This window comes from Aquarana catesbeiana, linkage group LG09 (genome assembly GCF_042186555.1).
Source record: "Aquarana catesbeiana isolate 2022-GZ linkage group LG09, ASM4218655v1, whole genome shotgun sequence".
Taxonomy (NCBI): domain Eukaryota; kingdom Metazoa; phylum Chordata; class Amphibia; order Anura; family Ranidae; genus Aquarana; species Aquarana catesbeiana.
The window spans coordinates 75,541,627-75,557,782 of record NC_133332.1 but is presented as its reverse complement, the minus strand read 5'-3'; the positions used below and the strand labels follow the sequence as shown (position 1 = coordinate 75,557,782).

The following is a 16,156-nucleotide window of genomic DNA, read 5'->3' as shown; positions in this document are numbered from 1 at the left end:
AAGCACTCACATGGGTGTGACAGGAGAGGCACTTTGCAGGTGCTATTCTTAGCGCTAAAATGCCTGTAAAGCACTACAGTGTGAAAGTGGCTTAATACAGTGATAATACTGTACTAATGACACTGGTTGGTCACGAGGGCAGTCAAAGGGTTAACTGTGTGCCAAACAAGTGTATGTGTGCTGATTTTACTCAGACTGGCTGGCTTTTCTTCCTGACCTCAGAACGGTAAGTGAGGTCATGAAGCAAGAACCAGCCAGATCTGTGTTTAATAACACATACAGATCTCTGTGCTGTGGTTGGCCACAGCCATCAGCAGGTTCACAGCCAAAATCATTGGACGCAGCACAAGTATCAGGGGGTGTGCGCACCTGTAAACCAAGAAGTTCCTCCACAACGTGTAGATACTTTGTGGGGGAACAATATGGCTGCCGGTCAGCAGTATTTGTTAAACTGCTGATCGGCAAGTGGTTTATAAAGTTAAAAAAAGAAACCATGAACAACGCTTTGCTTCTTTCCCCACACCAATGTACGTGTGTTTTTAGAGCGCAGGCTGGTGTGAACAAGCACTAAATGTCAGAGATCTGTCCTAAAGTGTTACTAAACCCACAACAGTAAAATTTGTCTGTATATGCAGCATAGCATGCTTGTTTTTCTCACTGTGGAACTTAAGTGGTTAATCCTCGGCATTGTGTAAAAAGGCTGTTTTATCCTGTAAGCATAGATCCAGCCCCTCCTGCACTGTCTATTTGGGGAAGGCCAGCTAACATAGGCAGGCTAGCCGACTTGCACATGATCAGTTGTGTCTTTTATGCTGGAGAGAACATTTACTTGTTCTCAGAGCTAGCCAGGTCACATGATATTGACATCACACATGTGGACGTGTATACAGGCTGTAGTGGAAATCTCCTCCTACCTGAACTCTCAGCACTGGAGAAATTGTAGTTTATCATGTAACCGTGGTATACAGATCATCCAAAAAGATATATAGTGGCAGTATTTTAATGTAAAAAGATTTATAAGCTGTGGGCACTGTGGGGGGAGCGGATGAACTATTTTCATATTACTGGGTTTAGTAACACTTTTTAAATCTTGTCTGGTACAGTGGTTCTTAACTGTTTTTGAGTAACGGACTCCTTTAGGAATCTGATGAAAGCTATGGGTCCCCTCCCCAAAAATATTCAAATAAATACAACTTTGCATGCAATGAATTTTATGTACTTTATTGAAATTTGATTGTCTCATACAGTATGGCATACACAAAGTTTGAACAAAGTAAATACTTTTAACAAAAAACTCACTCCTATTATGGGTTGGCACAAGATAACGTTTGTGCAGAGAACTTTGATGCAAATTTAAATGGAAAACAAGTCAAGGGACGCTTAATGCTCTGTACTATAAGCAGTGGCAGGGTGTGATTTCTTTTAATGGAAAACCTTTGATTGGGACAAGTGGGAGAACTGTATAGTGAATGGAAATGTTTTTTTTATCTCTGACCCTAAGGGACCCCCTGAAACCCATCTATGGACCACTTAGGGGTCCATGGACCCAAGGTTAAGAACCCTCTGACCTCCTAAGGCTGGCCATAGACGGTGAGATTTGAACCATTTATGGGCATGCTGAATGTGCCGATCAATCAACTTAGGTACAACCAGCCTGTCGGATTTTAAATGCACTTATCGCTAACGACTGGTATAGCTGCTAGCAATAATCACTGTCTTCTCTCGGCAGGCATGGCTTTCTTCACTGAATCTTTATTCAGTGCGTCTAATGTCTTTTGTAGCACATTTACAATAATAACCAGCATTAGTTAATAATAACTGTTTTTCCTGCAGTGCTCTCTCTGATGCCCACTGTGCTGGCAGCCGGGTCTGTAAAGCAGCCATGTTAATGTATTACATTGGTGTCCAACGTTTACTGGGGAAAGAGGAGATACAAGACTCCTACTACCATGCTAAGGTAGGTACCATATCCCATCATTTCCTGTTCTGCCATATCATCAGATAGACAGGAGATGGGGGAATTTTCACAAATTGGAAGATAGACAACCATAAAAGGTGATAAAAAGTCTACTGCTTTAAAAAAAAAAAAATGTCTTATGTTGGGGTACAGTAAAGGACTTCTAGTCATAGACCATGGCTTATATGCTGCTACCTTTAGTCTTCAAGTGCTGAACTGAACACAATTAAAGTGATACTAAACACACACTGTTTATTTTACATTGTCCCTTCAATTTCTGTATGTGGATGATGGCACTGTAATTATTTTAATTTAAAAAAATGTAAAAAGTGCCTTTTTCCTAATCAATATACAGCCGTCACATTACCCAAATCTTTCCCAGCCTGTCTGAAGGGAAACAAGCAAGAGGAGCTTCTAGTCCTCTTCTGCTGGTCACATGTTCAAAATAAAAATTAACACAGCATTTGGGAAACAGTAAACACAGATAATTAGTATCAAACTGTTTCAAATCATCATACAAATATATAATTGAAATCAAAACTTGATTATTTTTTGGTAATAACATGGTGTGGGTGGATTTCTGCCAGTCACAGGTTGTCGCGCCCCTCCAGCCTGTGTGTTAGAATAACAGGGTGGTGAAGCCTCCATCAATCTACATGTAGTATTCTGCCCCCCATTGTGTTTAGCTGGTTAGTGGGCAAGGAGGACAGAGGGAGTGGGCTGCCATTTACCACTGTATACTCACACATGTGTGACACATGGGCTGCTCAGATGTGATAGGGAGGAAATGGGTGAGATCGAGAGCAGCATGTTCAACCAGGTTTTTTGCAGAATACGAAGAAAACTGAGTGAGTATGAACATCATGTAATACAGCATTTATTGATAGTTTTTTTATGATGTGGGTTTAATGACACTTTAAAGGATCAATAAAGATAATTTTTTTTTTAAATAACAAACATGTTATACTTACCTCCACTGTGCAGCTCGTTTCGCACAGAGTGGCCCCGCACCTGGTCTTCTGGGGTCCCTCGGCGGCTGTCTCGGCTCCCCCCCACAAGGAGTCAACACCTTCATGTGAGCTCCCTCGCATGGTGTTGAGTGCTTGCAGGCGCGCTCCCGTGATACAGCCGGCGGCCATACCCGCTCACTGTATCACTCGGTCCCGCCCCCCATTGCGCCGCGTCATTGGTTGTGATTGACAGCAGAGCGAGCCAATGGCTGCGCTGCTTTCAATCCATCCACTGTAACCAATCAACGGCCAGGCTGAGCGGCGAAGAGGATGTCGGGAACGAGCGTAGGACTTTCGAGGGGTCGGGTAAGTAAAACGGGGGGGGGGCTGGGGGGGACCGGTATTGTCAAATGTTTTCTCACCTTCATGCATAGATTGCATGAAGGTGAAAACTTTTACCTTTACAACCCCTTTAAGATATGTTTTTTTTTTTCTGGAAATGGGCTTCCATTGTATCTTTTTTCTTTGGGTCAAAGGCTTCATCAGACCAGTACCAGCGTGTCAAAACCCTGCTGTACTCCCATATGAACACTCATGGTTATGGAATGTGGCCCAGCAAGCTGTGTGCGGACAGGTTCAAAGCCACCAACTGTCAAGGCCCAGATGGAGAGCCCTGTGTTGAGTTCCAATGTGACCTTCTTTAGACATCTATAAATGTTGGTTTTCTTTTCCTTTTAAGTTGTGTGTCAAAACACAAAGAATAGTAGTTTGCTCTGTAAGTAAAAGATGTCACTTTTTGCATTTTTTTTTTTTTTACTTTACAAATAAAGAGGGAAAGCTGTTTCCCGCAATCTATGTTTGAACAGATCCAGATGGAGTGTCCTGCCCTTAATTCTAATATGACCTTCCTAAATTTCTATAAATATTTTCAGTATCTCATGCTTTTGGCTATGGTTATGGCTTCTTTTTATAGCTGTGTGCCAAATCGCAAAGAACAGCTGTTTTGTAAGTAAAGGATATGTCACCTTTTGCAGTGTTTTTTTTACTTTACAAATAAAGACAGGAGTTTTGTTTCCAACTTTGTCTTTCTTCACTGCTAGACATCAATGTTGGTGAATATGAAGCTCCCTTGCCCTTAACCCTTTCACTGCCAGAGCCGATTTTGCATTTTTTGCACCCATTTAACCACTTGCTTCCTGGGCACTTTCACCCCCTTCTTGCCCAGGCCAAATTTCAGCTTTTGGAGCTGTTGAGCTTTGAATGACAATTGCGCGGTCATGCAACACTGTACCCAAACTAAATTTTTATCAATTTATCATTTATTTTGCTCACACAAATAGAGCTTTATTTTGGTGGTATTTAATCACCACTGAGTTTTTTATTATTTAGTAAATAAACAAAAAAGACAGGGAAAAAAAAAACATTTATAGTTTATTATAAAATTTTGCAAACAGGTAATTTTTTCTCTTTAAACTGATGAGGCTACACTGGTAGGCGGCACTGATGGGTGACACTGAGGAAACACTGACTGGTAGCACTGGTGGGACTGCACTGATAATCGGGACACTGATTATCAGTGTACATATCCCTGTTAGAGAAGCCGAGCATCGGCTCTCTTCTCCGATTCTCATGCTGGCAGCATGAGGAAAGGAGTGCCAATCACCAGCATCTGTTTACTTCCGTGATCTGCTGTGATTGGACACAGCTGCTCTTTACCTCAATCTGTGATTGGCAGTGTCCAGAGGACACTGCGAACACAGAACGCACCGCCCGTGCCCAGCAGCGGGTGCAATAACAGGACACGGTCATATGGCGGTGTCCCAGAACTAGACGACCATGTAGCCATCATTCATTTTAGGACTGAAGATTATGTAAAACCCTCAATACATTACATATTTTCTGAAAGCAAACACCCTAGAGAATAAAAAAGTGATAAGTTTAAATTTTTTATGTCACACAATACTAGCACAATAGTTTATGAAATGCTAAACTTCAGTAAAAATTCTGCTAAAGTTAATTTTAGGGCACATAAGTGAAATATATTACACAATTTTTGGTAAAATATAACAGATAACGTTGCGCTGAGTAAATAGATGCCCAACATGTCAAGCCATGAAATCGCGACAGATTTTGATACTAAAAAAAAGATATATTTTTTTATAGGTGATGCTTTGAAAGCCCCTACAGGTCTTCAGTTTAGCATGAATAATGGGCTTAGGATTGTTGCTCTCGCTCTGGCATGCATGGCGATATACAGAGATGTAAATGCCTAAAGCAGGAGGATCCTGGGAAAGCTGGAAGACGATTTTCATAATTTAAAGCATTTATATGCCAATCATCTTTGTTAGGCATTTATTTTTGGTCGGTTCATTCAGCCTACACTGTGGGAGTGGTTGTTACGAGCACTGCATGAAGATTGATAAAGTCACGTGACCCATGACGTAACGTGTAGGGCGAGTAGAGAAAGACTGGGACCGGAAGTGATGTCATATGTGGAAGTAAAGCTGGGGAATTTTCAATTGAAGCTTGTTTGAATCTTTTAAAATGTAAGTGCATTTTAATTTTAAATAAAACATTTTTAAGCCATCACAATACTGCACCATAATAGGCTATTTGCTATCTCCTCATATAGGAGTGAGGCTTGCGGGTTATTATGGTTCAATATTTTTATTAAGGTTTATCAGAAGTAACAAAAGGAAACAAGAAGGAAAAACACTATCTGCCATAAATTATGACAAAGTAAAGAGTCATATAGGTGAGTACAAATGTATAACACGATAACAGACTTAGTTGTGCAATGGAATCATTGCAAAACACTAGCTATAGGGCAAGTGATATCGTCCAGTACCCCCAGGCACCCCATTTGGGATCAGACTGTGTTAAGGGGTAGAGCAATACGGTTTGCTCTTATTTCAACAATTCTATTAGGATTTTAACAATACAGATAGACATAAAGATTTGCATAAACACAGGGTATCATAAACATGTAGTAAGTATGAACATCAGGTTTAAGCATTTCTATGCCACTCTAGCCAGTGTGACCACTTCTTGAAGATTGTAGGGAGTCGACCTTCACTTGTAGCAAACATGCATTCATAAGTACCCTGGTTATGGACCAAGGTAACTACTTTGTGTTTAGTTGGAATGTCTGGAGTTTGCCATTGGCGAACGATAATCTAGAGGCTAGTAGGTTGTGTGTGGAAGCAGTGGGGGATTTTTTCATGCCTATGTCTAGTAGTGCAAGTTCTGGAGAGGGGGTTATTGCCAGTCCCGTTACTTCGGTGAGGAGGTGGAATGTGTTTTGCCGAAGTTTAGATAATCAGTTACATGCCAAAGAGGGTGAAACAGGTTCTCCCACTTCTCTCCATTGTCTCCAGCCAAATGGGTTGCATTGTTTAGTCGAATGTATGAATCATGGATGGGGTGATATATCATCTAAGGGTGATTTTGCGGTTTAGTTCCCAAAGGTTTGAGGACCTGGTGGTTCCAAAGCTGGTTTTAAAGGCTATCAGCTATTGAGAGTCGCTAAAGGAGCGGCCAATGTCTTTTTCCCAATTTAGTAAAGGGAGGGTTATATTGAAGGAAGTCTTACTTCCTAGAAGGTTGTAAAATAATGTAATGCCCTTTGTGTCTGTGTTGGGTGAAAAGAGATACTTCCTGACTAGTGGATGTACATCTATGTTTATCTGAGGGTTGCGCAGTAGGCAGTGGGTTAGTTGTATATATTGGTAGTAGTCCTGAGTGAGGGGGAAGGAGGTTTGTAGTGATGTAAAGGATCTAAGGAGGTTGTTAGAGTAAAGATCTGATATATATTGTATCTCTTTGTCTTGCCATACTCGTATTGAGAGGTTGGGAATGAGTATAGAGAACACCGATATTGGTATTCTGTAGGGGGAATCCCATTTAAAAGCTGTCAAGTTCCGAGGAGGAGGCCGATTGTTAAGAGGGCGCCCCTTGCGGTTAAGTGCAGTGCTCCCCTGGCTGTGATACAGAGGGAGCAGTGCCCAAAGGTGGATGGCTTTCCAGGTGTTGTTGGTGATGAACTGGTCACTTGGAGTGCACTGGTAGTTGCTGGGATGACCCGCAGAGCCACTGGGCGGGGGTGCCGGGCAGCAGACGTCATTAGGCGCAAACCAAGGGTCCTACACGAGAGATCAGTCCAGAAATGCCAGAGAAGTACAGAAGAAGGAGCAGACAAGAGCGTAGTTGGTGGTGCAAGTCAGAGGTTAATCAGGAGCGAATCAGAGACAGAAGTCAAACAAGCCGGGTCGGGAACCGGAGCACAGGAAACACTGGGAAGCTGACGATAATCCAGCAAAGGGCAGCTCCAACAGCAGGCTAAAATAGAACTGGAAGTACTGCCCACATCAGTCACACTGTGCACTGTGGTGGCCATGATTGTCTTGGGTGGAATTGCCAGTCCTTCGGCCATTTCCCTGACAGTGCCCCCCCAAGGGCCCAGACGAGCCCATCTTTCAGGATACCTGGTACGGAAACTCTGCAGGAGGTTAGGGGCGTGCAGGTTACTTGCAGGCTCCCAGAAATTCCCCTCTGCTGAGTACCCTTTCCACTTAACAAGAAACTGGGCTTGCCTTCCTCTCTTTCGGCAGTCCAAAATGGCTTCAGGTTCACCGTCTATTATGACTGGTAGAGGTGGCTCTTCTTCTCTCCCTGGGAAGGGACTGGGCACGGCTGGCTTGAGCAACGAAACGTGGAACACGGGGTGGATCTTGTGGGACTCCGGCAGGGCAAGTTCGAAGGCCACAGGGTTGATTACCCTCTTGATTTGAAATGGGCCAAGGAATATTGGCCCCAGCTTCCTAGAAGGACAGGGCAACCGAAGGTTGATGGAGGAAAACCAGACCTTGCCCCCCACTTTGAGATTTTGGCTGTCCCTTCTTTTCCGTTCATAGTGTCTCTTGACATCTTCCTGGGCCTTCTGCATGGTTTCCTGGAGGGTTTGGAGGTTGGAATGGAGAAGGATTAGCCAGTCTTGGACTGCGGATACTGAGGCTTCCGAAATGGTGTAAGGTAGAGCGGACGGATTGAACCCATAATTGGCCCTGAAGGGCGATTGGTTGGTTGTTCCTTGTAGTTATTGTAGGCAAACTCGGCACATGGGAGTCGGGAGAGCCAGTCATCCTGGGAGAAAGAAGAGAAGCATCTCAAGTATTGTTCTAGGGTTTGATTCGTCCTCTTCATTTGACCGTTACTCTGCAGGTGGTAAGCCGAAGATAACCGTACCTCAATGGCCAAGCTTTTGCAAAGGCCCTTCCCAAATTTAGATGTAAACTGCACCCCCCTGCCTGAGACAATACTATTGGGGAGGGCATGTAACCTGAAAATCTCCTTGATGAAGGTGTCCAGTTTCCTTAGCGGTAGGTGTGCCCCTCATGGGCAGCAAGTGCGCCATCTTAGACAGGCGGTCTTCCACCACGAAGATGGTTGGTATGTTCCTTAGATGGGGGCAAATCCACTATAAAATCCACTGGAAATTTCCAGTGCCAGATTCTCTGGCACTGGAAAAGGTTTCAACAGACCCCAGGCTTTGGCGTTGGATCCCTTGTTGCATTGACAGACAGTACAGGAGTGCACATCTTGTTTACATTCTGGTTTGAGAGTGAGCCACCAGAAGGACCGTGAGACGAGTTCGGTAGTCTTTTTAACTCAAGTGACCGGCTAGCTGGTGGTCATGAAAGGTTCTTAGGACCTGTGGCCTAGCCTGTTGTGGAACGAAGACCTTGTCTTGGTGCCATACGAACCCTTCCTGGCTTCTTAGTACAGAGGTCTCTAACTCCGGGCATTGGGCTGCGGCTTGCTCCATAGTAGATTGGAGATCCTGTTGAAACAATAAGAAGTTCTGTTTTGTTAGGATAGTATTGGGTGTAGCCTCCTCTGGGGTATCAGGGAACATGCGTGATAAGGCATCGGCTTTGCCATTTTTAGATCCCGACCGGTAGGTGATATGGAACTGGAAGCAAGAAAAGAACAAGGCCCAATGAGCCTGGCGAGGTCTCAACCATTTGGCGGACCGGAGGTATTCTAAATTTTTGTGATCCTTATAGATCATTATAGGATGACTGGCTCCCGCTAGGAGGTACCTCCATTCTTCCAGGGCTGTTTTTATAGTGAGAAGCTCTTGTTCCCCCCCACATCATAATTCTTTTCTGGTTAGCTCATCTTGAGGGAGGAGAAAGCTATGGGTTGGAGTAGTGCCTTGGGCCCCTGGCGCTGTGACAGAATGGCTCCTGTAGCTATTTCTGAGGCATCAACTTCCAGAACATAGGGTAGTGCAGGGTCCGGGTGCTGAAGGATCGAAGCGGAAGTGAACAGGGACTTCGAGGTGTCCAAAGCAACCTGAGCCTCAGAGGACCATTGGAAGCATACATGCTGGCGGGTTGCTTGGGTAATAGGTAATATAATGGTGGAGGAGTCCTTTATGAATTTCCTATAGAAGATGGCAAAGCCAACGAACCTCTGCAGACCCTTCTTATCCATTGGGGCTGGCCAATCCATAATGGCTTTGACCTTTTGTGGGTCCATAGCGATCCCTTTGGTAGAAATAATGAGGCCTAAGAACTGGATGGATTCTTTCTCAAAATCTCACTTTTCAACCTTTTGCGTACAGTCCATGTCTCCTCAGGGTGGCTAGCACCTTTTTTAGATGAGACCTATGAAGCTCCAAGGTAGCTGAAAAGATAAGGATGTCATCCAGGTAAACGTTAACGAAATTGTCCAGGAACTCCCTGAAAATGTCTTTCACCAGGTGCTGGAAAGTGGCAGGTGCGTTGCAGAGACCAAAGGGCATGACCAGGTATTCAAAGTGTCTGAACCGAGTTTGGAACGCTGTCAAAGAATTTGCCAGCGCCTGCAGGAAAAAAGGAAGGACGGATGAACCCCTTCTTTAGGTTGTCGTCCAGATACAGCCGCAGGGCCTCAAGCTCCTTTTCCGAGAGGGGGAATATTTGACCAAAGGGTATCTCGGAGTCTGGCAAAAGTTCAATGAGGCAGTCGTATGGCCGATGCGGGGGAAGAGCATCCGCACTCTTGGGGTCAAAGACATCCAGGAACTCCCAGTAGACTGCAGCCTCCTGGTGGGCATTGGGCTGAAGTATTAGGCAACAGGCAGGGTCCCGAAGTGTGGGGTGAAGGCAATGCTGTTGGCAGTACAGACAGAAGAAGCAGATCTCCCTTCTGGACCAGTTGTGTGGATTGTGTGCTTGCGGCCATGGGATACCGAGGATAACCGGGAACATGAGTGAACTTAAGATATCAAATCTGAGGAACTCGGGGTGGCCAGACTCAGTGGACACGAGGAGAGGAGTGGTGGCTTGGGTGACAGGTCCAGAACGGGACTTGGAGCCATCAGCCAGGTGGATGGTCAGGTGCTGTTCCTTAAGAAGGGTGATGTTGTATTTCGTTGCCAGTGCGTGGTCCAGGAAACAACTGCAGGCCCCCGAATCAACTATTGCTGGAAGTCGGATCACCTCTTCCACCTCCTGCAGGGAAAACCAGGTGAGTAGGTGAGGTTGCAGCCACTTGAGAGAGAAAAGGGATGTGTGGAGATGGCTTACTGGGATGGATAGGGCAATTGGAGAGGAAGTGGCCGATGCTCCCACACTATAGGCAGAGATTGGCTTGTCTTCGCAGGAGCTTCTCAGGTAGACAGAGCCGACCGGACCAGGCCAATCAGCATAGGCTCTGATTCTGCAGGAGCTGGGGATTTGGGCACTGCTGCTGGGGGAGGAGCAACCTTTGGTAGCATCGAGGTGGGCCTGAAAGCTTGAGCTCTTTCGGACCGTCACTCCCGCAAGCGCCTGTCAAGTTGGATTAGGACTTGAATGAGACCTTCCAAGGTGGCGGGTGTCTCTACTTTGACTAGCTCATCCTTGAGTGGCTCTGACGGTACTGGTACCTCAGTGCCGTCTCATTTCAGCCTGTGTCAGCGGACCACTTGCGGAAGTCCACCGTATAATCTTCCACTGGCCGCCGCCCTTGTTGCAGGGTATGCAGCATGGATTCAGCGGTGGTCACCCACTGTGGGTCATCATACAGTTGAGCCATGGCCTTAAAGAATGCATCCAGGGAATTGATAACGGGGCTCTTTTGCTCCAACAGGCCGTGGGCCCAGGCCTGGGGTTCATCGGCTAATGGCGACACTACGAAACCCACCTTTACAGTCTTGGTGGATAAGGTGCACGGTTGCAGGGCCAGGTAGAGTAGACAGGCATTTTTAAAGGAACAGAACTTCTTTCGGTCCCCAGTAAAGCACTCAGGGGTTGGCACCCGGGGTTCGAGTGGTGGGACCACTACTGTATGGGTAGAGGTGGTGCCTCCAGAGCAGAAGCAGCTGACGCAGCGCTGGCAGTGGGTGAGCCTTGATCCAATGTAGCAGGTGGCGCTGACAGGTGCTGCAGACAACCTTCCAACTGGAAGTAGCCCTCCTGCAATCGTTGCACTGCTTGTGTGGGGCCAGGAACTTGTTGGCACAAAGCCTCCAAAGGGGACGCACCTCCATCGGCCTCAGACATGGCTGGATTTTACTGTCAGGTTCTGGGGAGGCCGATTGTTGAGAGGGCGCCCCTTGCGGCTAAGTGCAGTGCTCCCCTGGGAGTGATACAGAGGGAGCAGTGGCCAAAGTTGCACGGTTTGCCAGGTGTTGGTGATGCACTGGTAGTTGCTGGGATGACCTGTTGAGCGCGGGGTGCAGGGCAGAAGGCATCAGTAGGCGCAAACCGGTAGCAGGAACTGAAGACAAGCCAGGTGTCATACATGATAGATCAGTCCAGAAATACCAAAGAAGAAGTACAGATGAAGGAGCAGACAGGAGCGTAGTCGGCAGTGCAAGCCAGAGGTTAATCAGGAGAGGATCAGACAGGAGTCAAACAAGCTGGTTCAGTAATAGGGAACAGGAGCTCAGGAAACAATGTTTCAATGCTGAACCAAGGACATGCAGGGTCTGGCGTGAACCAGGTTTTAAGTTGGGCTAGTATAGCCGCATTGTAGTAATCTTTAAAGTTTACGAACCCGACATCTCCCACTGATTTGTGTTTCAATAGGGTGGTACGGGAACACCTAGCTTTTTTGTTTTGCCATATGTAATGTCCCAGAAGACTTTGTAGAGAGGTGAAAAAGGAATTGGGGACCAGGATTGTCAGTGATTTGAACAAGTATAGCAGTTGTGGAAGTTTTAGCATTTTAAATGCCACCAGTCTGCCTGACCATGATAATGCTGTCTTGGAGATCTTCCTGAGATCTTTTGGGAGGTTATTTAAGAAGGGGGTGTAGTTGGCTCGGTAAAGAGAGGAGGTTGTGTTGGTCAGTTTTAATCCCAAGTAGGAGGTAGCCCATGTATATGGGTACTTCTGTTCTAATTCTAATTGCTGTTAAGCAGGAATTCCTAAGGGTAGGATAAATGATTTGAAATCTTTAACTTTATAATACGAAACTTTGCTAAATTTGCATAATGCATTTTGTACCAAAGCCAGGGAAGATGTAGGATTCATTAGTAAGAGGATGATATCGTCCGGGAACAAGTTAATTTTATGTTCAGTGGTTCCAATAGTGAAGCCTAAGATGTGTTGGGACCTGATTTTCTCTGCTAACGGTTCCATGACTACATTGAATAGAAGGGGAGATAAAGGGCACCCTTGCCTGGTACTGTTGCTTTTGTTAAAAGGTTTGGCTAGCATGGAGGAGCAAAAAACTTGGGCTGAAGGCTGTGAATAGAGTGCCATTATTGCTGAAAGGATATGACCCTGAAAACCAAACTTCTGTAAGGTCATAGCTAGGTATTAACAGTGCACCCAATTGAATGCCTTCTCTGCATCTAGAGATAGAAACAGTGAAGGCATTCCACCTTTCTCAGCATAATGGATGATGTCAACCATCCTTCGGGTAGCATCCGAGGTTTGGCGACCTTTTGTGAAGCCCGACTGGTCGGTGTGGATAAAAGTTGGGAGTAATTCTATTAATCTGTTTGCAATGACTTTAGCATACAGCTTCATGTCGTGGTTTAATAGGGATGAAAGTGTTGTGGGGTGTTGGGCTCTTTCCCTGGTTTCGGTAATGTTACAATGGCGGCTGTTAACATTTCTTGTGGGTAGGAGGCCGAGGAGGCAGCATCATTGAATAGTTGAGTTAGGTATTTAGTCAAGATGGGTTTGAATTCTTTGTAATATTCTCCCACAAAGCCATCTGGGCCTGGGGATTTGTTGTTTGCTAGGGCGTCTATTGCTTTGACTATTTCTGAGCCAGAAAAGGGGACATTTAGAGTCTTAATTTGATCAGTTGTCAAGTATGGAAGGTGTACTGAGTCCAAGAAGGTTTGAATATTGGAGGGGTTCGGCTGTGCTAGGGAGGGATCGTTTTTTAAATTGTAAAGAGCAGTATAATAAGTGCTAAACGGATCTGCTATATCTTGTGGGTTTCTTCGTTTTTCTTTTGTGATAGGGTGGTAAATGAAGGGTATGTGAGATTTGGTACGATGCCCTTTGATTTGTTGGGCAAGAAGTTTCCCTACTTTGTTACCTGTACTATAAAAATGCATCTTATTGCGCTTCTGGGATTTGTCTTAATTGTCTAGGAGAAATGATCTCAGTTCTAGACATAATTGGATTAGTTAGGTTTTGAGGTCAGGGTCAGGGTGTTGTTTGTTTAGAGTGTCAGTGTCTAGTATGTCTTTTAGAAGTTTGTCTCCTATCCCTAGCGCCTAGTTGGATAAACACACCTCTCAAAAAGGCTTTGTGGGAAGCCCACAGTGTTGATGTATGAGATACTGATTTGTCATTCAACATAAAAAAAATTTCAAGTTGTTCGTAAAGAAACGTTGAATATTTAGGGGATTGAAGTATGCGGGTGTTCAAACGCCATAGGTAAGCAGGAGAGACTGTCAGTATCCTCTATGGTAATGCATACTGGGAATGATCAGACCATGTAGTGGGGAGGATAGTACAGCTTGAGATTTTTTGTAGTGTCCATTGATCGAGGAGAAAAAGATCAATGCGCGAGTATGAATTGTGGCATGGAGATAAGTAGGTGTAGTCCCGTTCCTCTGCATGCTGGCACCGCCATACATTGTATAATTGGAAGACGGGCAATAGGGGTCCTAAAGGAAGGTTTGCATCTCAAAGGGGTGGAGGAGGAGTCCAGGTGGGGTCGGGAGTTATGTTAAAGTCACCGCACCATATGGTTGCTCCCTGTTGTATAGAACTGACTTTTTTGTGTAGTTTACATAGAAAGCGTAGTTTGTGCATGTTCGGAGCATAAACTGTGACAGTGGTACTTAAGGCATCATTGATGGAACAGAGGAGGATAAGGTATCTACCTTCTTGGTCCGCTGTGCATTTCTGGAGCTGAAAACTGAGATTTTTTAATGGCAACGAGAATGCCTTTCTTTTTGGCTGGTGCGCAGGTAGTGAAGCTGTTGGTGAAGTTTTTGTTTCTGCAGCGTGGTAGGTTTGATGCATGGAAATGTGTCTCTTGCACACAGAGGATAAGGCATTTAGATTGTTCTGCCAGTTTCCATAGGGAAGATTTTTTTGCAGGGTGGTTGGCGTTTAATGGTTACAATCTTGATGGTCATGGTGGTAGAAAGTCGGAGACAGAGATGTGGATTATTGGAGTTGTAGGAGACCTGAGTGGTCCTTAAGGAAAGTATTTGCTTGTGATGGAGCTCGGTAAGGTTGTTGACAAAGTTGTAAGTTGTACTAACTACAGAGGTCGCTGGAGGATTCAAACAAATCATATATCAGGCGTGGTGGTACCAAGATTCCAAAATGTGCCAGAAGGAAAATGCCAATAAAAAGTAGAAGAAAAAGAAAATAAACCTAGGCCAGTGTCTAAAAAAACTTCCTGAGAATACGCACAACCGGTGCTAAGAAAGTTAAAGGTGGGGTAAAAGTTTTTTGAGACAGAATGAGGGGTCTTATTGCACAGGACCTCCTTGTGAGAAGTATTCATGCGGCTGCTGTTTAACAAGAGTGGTGTCTGTTGGAGTGTTGAGGCAGTGGGTGCATCTGCCGATTTTTTTTTTTTTTTTATTTTTTCTCATTACTTTGATCCACGGGTGTGGTATCGGATGATTCGGGAATGATATCCCATCTTCGCAGGAGATGTAGGCCTTCTTGGATTGAGGACACTGTGTTTTGATCCGTTGTAAGTGATGGAAATTTTAGCTGGTGCTATCAATTGATGTGGTGAGTGCGCAGTGCCTTGGGGATGCTGTTGAGTTGCCTGCAACGACTTAGTGTGTGTTGGAAGAGATCCGCAAAGATTTGCAGTTGTCCATATGGGTCGGGTAAAGCTCCCAGTGCTTTAATTTTTTGCATAATTTTTTCTTTTACATGGTAGAAGTGGATTCAGAGAATCACATCTCTGGGAACCGCAGCAGGTAAGAAGGACGGTTTAGGGAGCCTGTGGATGCGGTCGATGACCAATTCAATATTTTTCAGCTCAGGCAGTAAGGATTTGATCAGGCCGCCAGCGTAAGAGGATATGTCAGGGGGTTGTATCGCTTCCGGTATTCCGAGGATCTTAATGTTGCGGCGGGACCTATAGTCTATATCCGCCAGTTTTGTCTTTTATCCACTTATCTTGCATATGGTTCTCTTGAGTATCTATAATGTTATTGACAGGTAGTAGTAAGGTCATCGATGTTAGTTTCAACATGGGACAGTCTGTCCTCTATGACAGTAATGCTGTGGCCAAAGTTGTGCATAAGAGAAAGCATGTCGGCTTGTAAGGAGCTCCTTAATGACATTAACATGTCCTTCAGCGCGGTATCCATTACAAGTTGTCCCATAGTGGGAAAAGAAGCAATGGAATCATTCTGTGGTGATTGCGGTGTTATTGTAAGAGATATAAGATAACCATGGCTCACCTCATGATTTATAGCTGAGGGGTCCAGCCTCATCTTTGACTTGGCAGGGCTGGTGAAAGCTGGGGAGCCTGGCGGAGATCCTGTCCTGGAGTGTGGGGGATCATTGGAGCCATGCTGGGAGACCGCCATCTGTCCAAGCTTCAGGTGAGGGAAAGTTGCAGTGAGCGAGTCAGCCGCTGCACCTTACGGCCGGCTCATACATATATTCGGTGAACTTCCGTGGGAGCCAGACCTCTTTCCTTTTTATTGCCATTGTTCGGCGGGGCTAGCGAAAATGCAGCCGCAGAAGAAATGGCCGGTGGGAAGCAGGCAGACGTGGGATTATTCAGTCCGGTCACGCCCCCCCCCCCCCCCCACCAGATGGATTAT

The 16,156-nt window shown here is 45.3% G+C and overlaps 1 protein-coding gene across 1 annotated transcript in view; it reads left to right on the top strand.

Annotated features, from left to right (window-relative positions):
- Positions 1-3,611, top strand: part of LOC141108917 (adenosine deaminase domain-containing protein 2-like) — a 65,595-nt gene extending 61,984 nt beyond the window's left edge. The window contains exons 9-10 of the mRNA XM_073600883.1: positions 1,834-1,957; positions 3,444-3,611. Of these exons, the coding sequence (XP_073456984.1) occupies positions 1,834-1,957; positions 3,444-3,611 (292 nt within the window). The remainder of the gene's footprint in view (positions 1-1,833; positions 1,958-3,443) is intronic.
- The last annotated feature ends 12,545 nt before the right edge of the window (positions 3,612-16,156 follow it).